General features: G+C 40.2%; 1 protein-coding gene across 1 annotated transcript in view; it reads left to right on the forward strand.

Moving 5' to 3' along the window:
- Positions 1–5,918, forward strand: part of LOC104833332 (kalirin-like) — a 164,411-nt gene extending 158,493 nt beyond the window's left edge. Inside the window, exons 13-14 of the mRNA XM_010569924.1 lie at positions 4,504–4,678; positions 5,496–5,918. Of these exons, the coding sequence (XP_010568226.1) occupies positions 4,504–4,678; positions 5,496–5,513 (193 nt within the window). The 3' untranslated portion in view covers positions 5,514–5,918. The remainder of the gene's footprint in view (positions 1–4,503; positions 4,679–5,495) is intronic.
- Positions 5,919–6,128: the final 210 nt, after the last annotated feature.

The following is a 6,128-nucleotide window of genomic DNA, read 5'->3' on the forward strand; positions in this document are numbered from 1 at the left end:
TGCATTTCTGTGAGATCACAAAAATGGCAGTGAAATTCTGGACTAAATATTTTTTTGTTGTTCATCCCACCTATTGGCATAACATCATTTCAGCATGAACACCCATGGACAAGAGCCTGAAAGGACCCTGTATAAGACCATCAGGTGGAGTGTGCGGTGGTTTGTGGGGTTGCAGAAAGTGTATTGAAAGAGTCCTGGTGCTGCCTGTGGGATTGGCCTAAAAGCTTTTTGCCTGCACTTGAGTCAGTAGGAAAGGGGCACATGGGGTTAGAGAGTGGCCAGCGCAATTTTTGGAGCCAAGAAGTCAGTGGAGCATCAGTATGAATAGCAGTTATTGGAGAAAGGCTGGTGTAGTGGCTGGAAGGTCATGCAGGGGAAGAGGTGAACTGAGAGGTGGCGTGTGGGACTTCAGCTTTTTTTAATGTAAATTTAGTCAATTCTTAGTTTCAGTCCTTGAAAGGTAAGGGTGGCCTCAGGTTTGAGACTTTTTTTGGAACTGGTGTCATGCCTAAACATTTGTGAGATGCCAAAACAGGTTTTGTGGCAGCTGTATTTAACAAAGAAATGTTGTTTTGGGGTCTGGCTTGTATTCTGGGCATTGAGCAAGGTGGAACAGGGTGAACATGTTTGTGCAAAGTGATCCCCTGCTTCTGATAAAGTTAAGACCAAACACAGAGAGAACAGTTGTCTGAAGGATAGAAGCCCTGAATGCACACAAAGATTTGCAGAGCTGACCTGTCAAGACGATCTCTGATTCAAGTGTTGGTTTTGAGCACTCTGACTATCTGCAAAGCCTGTAATGCAATCAATCTTTCAAAAAGTGAAGCAGAACTGTGTAAGAAAAACATGAAACCACTTCTGTGTGTGCCCATTTTAGAATTCGTGCCCATTTGTGCCAGCTGTTGTGGCTGCTGGCAGAAGTAAAGAACACACAGATAAAGGAAAGGAGGAAAAATGAGAATTGCTGCAATCTTTCCTTAACACAGCATTGCATTTCTCAGTGTGGATCGCCTTGTACCTACCGTGAAGAATAGCTGAAGATTGCAAATGCTACAACAATGAAGAGAATGAAATACACTGCTCTTATCAAGCATGTCATAGCACAGGTTAAAACCAATAAAATTAATGGGGCTTTGAAAAATTTTACGTTTCTTGTCCTTATCTCTGAGAGAACAGATATTGGTTTAGAGAAGATCGTTTCGTGTAACAGCACTCTGTGTCTCCGCCTGATAGCTTCGGAAAAGCTCAGCTGCCTGAACTAGTTAAATACAATGCCTGGGACTGCTCTTCACAGAAGGTCTTCAGGGCCTTCAGTGACTCTGCATCAGGAGATCATACCTATCAGGAATGAAACAGGCCTGTCTAGCAACACTGTACATGTCATTGGTAGCATTGGAAACACTGTTTTCACTCTTCCTTATCAGTGTTTTACTGAGGTGATCATTGTTCTCAGCAGTCAACATGAAGCAAATCTTCCGAACTGCATTTCTAGGAGTACTGCTGGGGGCAATATTTCTGCACATCTGTGAAAGGCAAACCAATGACTTGCTCCAGCGAGATGTGAAAGAACAGGAATGTTAGGGGCAAAAAAAAGACAGTGAAAAGTTATGTATCTCGCCTTCTTTACGGTAGTTCAGCATATGAGCTTTTGGTAATGGGTATGTTTCACTAAGCTTTCTCTCAGTTAAAGCACGGAAAGTGGTTTCAGGAGCACAGCGTTCATTCTGAACAAACTCAACAGCAATGCACTAAGCCCAATTTTATGTTCCCCAAAGTTTATTTTGTATTTTTTTCCCAATAATTTCCCTGCATTTTATAACTCTAACTTGTAACCTTTCAAGGACTAGTAAAGATCTTTTATCAATTCTTTCCCAGAATTTCTCATCACCAGACAAAGCAAGAAATCTTGTGGTGGGAGCATCCAATCTCAGAAATTTCTTTCTCAAATCAGACTATGTAGGGATTGTCAAGGCCTTGTCTGAGGAAACTGTGAAAAAATACCAGATTATTACACTTAGATTTTTGTATTGCATCAGCCACTGAAATGCAAGTATGGCTTGATTTGAAGAGTGAAATGTTTAATGAGAAAGAATTTCTAAAACCAAGTGTGTCTTTAGATCCCGTGAGAGATTATTCAACACCAGTCTTGAATAATTCATTGCGTCATTTAGATAATATATGAATAGTAATAATCCTGCATTTGAATGAAGACATATTTCATGTCCTTTTATAGAAGACAGGTGCTGACTGAAGGAAACAGAACTTGATTGAATGTGGCCTCAGATTCAGCTGTAGTTTCAAAAGCTCACCTTGTTATCTTCATTCATCCTTCCTCTGTACAGCTTTAATGTGGACGTGGAGAGAGACCTTGTGGTCACCAACAAGGTGAAAACACAAGAGTGACAGAGTGGGGCAGAAACCATATCACCTGGAGAGAGTAATATTGGTGTAATTTTCCCTTATAAGCAAGGGAATTTGGTAGTGCTTGCTTCAGAATAATGCTGAGCATCTGAAGTTCCATGTACCAAACAAAGTATTTGAGGAAAAAGAGGTGAAGCACATCCAAAGAGCAAACTACTATGCAGTTAATAGTATTTTGTATTTTTAATTTTATTCTTAGGCTTCAGATGTTCAGGCAAATGCTTGTTCTGTTCCTACAAGACACATAATAAAACCAGAATAATGTGTGTTTTGCTGCCTTAGAACCTCAAAGGTGTGTTTTAAACTTACCTTTTTGTCAGTGTGTAGTTTCAATTTAAGGCACCTTACTGTTTGTCAGTGTGTAGTTTCAATTTAAGGCATCTGCAAAAGGTTATACTTTTTTTTTCCTCAATTATGCTCACTGACAGTGTTCAATTAACATTTAAGTTGACTGTACGTTGTTTTGATCTGCCCCTACGTGATGGTTATTTGCAAAGAGCAAAGCGCAAGCATTTCAGTCAAGTTCTGTAGAAAACTATGAATGCTTTGCTAGATGTTTATGGAGGGAAAATTCAACCCAGAAAATGGAAATAAAAACCTAAAAATAGGGAACACGCTAGCACTCTTCCACAGTGGAGAGACTCCGCAGGCCCCTCTACTCAGCAGCCCAGGATAGCCGGTCAGAAGAATGGCTCCCAGCTGTATTTGGTCCCTGTGGGACAATGCGGTGACCTGGCAGCATTACCTGACATTTTGCTTGTCTTCCAATGTTGTCAGCTGGTTTGCTGCACACGTGGGAGTTTGTTGTTGCACCAATAGTCCAGTATATGCTGTTGGGTTTGTAATTGTGTGTGTGTCCACCTTCTCCAAGGCAGAACTGGAGATTGATGGGAAATACTGACGGTAAGACCTCATGGCTTACCCACTTCATCCTGTTACCCTACCAGTGCACAGGTCTTTCCAACAATGTATTTGATAGGGTTTTCAGTTGGCTTGGTTTAAGTATACCAAATAATGCAGCTGTTATCACATGCCTTTGAGCAGAATGGATGGAGACAACCATTGCATTTAAATCTTGTTTTAGCTGATGTACCAAAGCCAGGATTAAATTATGGCTTCAGATTTTCCTTTCTGGTTCTTGTTAAAGTTGGGGGACCTTTTGTGGCGCATTGGAGACTAAATTTCAGCTGTCTGTAAATGTCTTAAATGTCTGCGAAGGCTCTTTATCCATAAAACACTCACTGAAAAAATTTACTGAAGATGTAACAGACTGTAGTTGAGCCCATTAATATATGTGAGAGCACAAATAGAAAAGAAACTGTCAGGATTGTCCTATGTCCATGCTAAGACTTCTTTCAGGTACAGCAAACTTGCCCTTGATCCTAGCCTACCAGTTAAAAGGGCTAGCTCCCTTCTGCTGCCTGTATATGTAAGGTGTAGATGCAGCAGTATTCAACCTGTCACAGGCATGTCTCATTTCACTTACCCTAGTGAAAAGACAAGTCACAGTCTGTTTTACAGTGTTTGAAAGGTGTTTTCCTTCAGTGGAGTTTTTTGCACTGTATTTTGCATCTATTGCTGTACTACATAATCCAGAGGAAATCAAGACATCCCTACCCCTTTTTCTCAAATGCTGGTAATTCTGATTCAGTTAGTCTGTAAGTAATAAAGAAAATGCACAATATTAACTTGTAAAGGGCCAAGTGGCTACATAGCATCTCTGAGCTTGGTGTGAGTGTAGGCTGGAGCAGGTCACTCTGTAGGATTAAAGGGGATTGCCAGTCAGTCTCCTCAAGAGATCCATTGAGATTGATGTGTCATTCTCCTCCCCTTCTCTTCCCAAGTGTGTAAGGTCACAGTGTCATGACACAAGAAAGGATGATCCCCTTGTTCAAACTTTGTGCCAAGCTCAGGAGCTGCAGGATTTCAGCAAGTAGAAGAGATGAGAGTTGCATACACCTTACCTCAGCCCTTTGTGCTTCGGTTTGCTTCTCAGCAGCACGCAGAATCACAAATGTGTAGTTCTTGCTCTTTTGCCTGCCTTAAAGCTCAGCTTTAACCATGCTCTCTGCCTTGCTACAGGGACTCTGCTGTTTCCAACAATAAGACTCCACACAATAGCTCCATCAGCCACATTGAGTCTGTCCTTCAGCAGCTCGACGAGGCCCAGGTACAGATGGAAGAGCTCTTCCATGAAAGGAAGATTAAGCTAGACATTTTCCTTCAGCTCCGGATTTTTGAACAGTACACCATTGAGGTAAGAGCTGGCTGCATGACCTGAGAAAGGTAGAGCTGTGGGAGAGGGAGTATAGGTAAACATACTCTGTTAGGATACACCTGGAGCTGTTTGATTGTGCTCAGCTCTCCAGTGAGGAAGAGAGTTACAACCAGGTTTTAAATTCAGCATGTTGAAGCTAAAAATATGCTTTAGGATATACTGCTAGAATGCACTGAAATAGATTTGTGTCTGCTTAACTGACTACGCTGAGTCTGCCTGCTTTGCAGAGAAGCTTTATAAGGTGTCCCTGTTGTAACTCTTTATTGACACTAGTCACTCAGGGATTAAGTTCTGTATCGCTTATTAGTGAGGTTTGTCTCTTTAAATACACACACAGATGCATACAAACAGATACATGCTTGGCTTTAAACCACTGAGTGAAAAAACATGTTGTGCATGAAAGGAAAGGATATTTAAAAGATGGGCTTTCTAAGCATCGCAGTGGGTTTATTTAAAAAGGAAAGGAAAAAAAGGGGGGAAAGGTAAAGGCTATTTTTATGTCCTTGGGCAAAAAAGGTCTTTCAGTTCTGTTTTGTAGTTCTGTTTTGAAATCAGATAGATGCACTGGATGGAAAACTCATCAAAACATTAATAATTGAGGTATTCTTGGACAGGGAAACTTTAAAGAGACTCCAGCCAATCTCATTAATTACTTGCTGTAGTTCTGATAGGACATGATGTGAAAAGAACAACATGTAAATTAACTTGTGCACAAAATTAATGAAAGCCATGTGTCAGCGCTTATGTCCCTTCTGGGATATGTTCCTCCCACTGTATCCCACTGGTGCTTGTTTAGTTCATGGAGCACCTTTAAGTGTTTTATGATGGTATTCCTGAAGGTGTTGTTTGTAAATCTGTAGTAATCTCAAGGTGGGTACTGGTATTTAATGGGAGCTTTAGAATGCTGTGTTATACTTTGTAAGTATTTATTTTGAGACATGGCATAATGATTTATAGTAGAATAAAAGGCTGGAAACAGAGGGGTTTATGTGTCTTGATCTATAATTGGATACCAGAGATAGAAATCAGTGACGATTATCTGAGCTTTCCTGTTGTGACTGTATAGTTAGCTATTACACTGAAGTCAGTTCTACAGTGCTTGTTATTTATGTAAATTAGAATAGTTTCATTTTACTTGCCAGATATACACAGCCCCCTTGATATTGAGAGACAGTATTCTTTGTGAGTACGTGTGTATAAGTATAAATGTATGTATTTCATGTCAGATAACATACTTTGCCTTAAGAATGCTACATAGTATCTCCTATATTTAAATAGAAGATATTTTGATACAATGGTGTGGCAAATGTTGAGTAATTGAGACTTTTACTCTAAAGATATAAATGGGGTGTGGATGCATATACTTGTACATACCTATAAATGACACCTGTGTTTTCCAAAAATGAAGCAAAAAACCTGAAAAACAGTA

The sequence above is a fragment of the Haliaeetus leucocephalus genome, unplaced genomic scaffold (assembly GCF_000737465.1).
Source record: "Haliaeetus leucocephalus isolate CR32 unplaced genomic scaffold, Haliaeetus_leucocephalus-4.0 Scaffold1, whole genome shotgun sequence".
NCBI classification, from domain to species: domain Eukaryota; kingdom Metazoa; phylum Chordata; class Aves; order Accipitriformes; family Accipitridae; genus Haliaeetus; species Haliaeetus leucocephalus.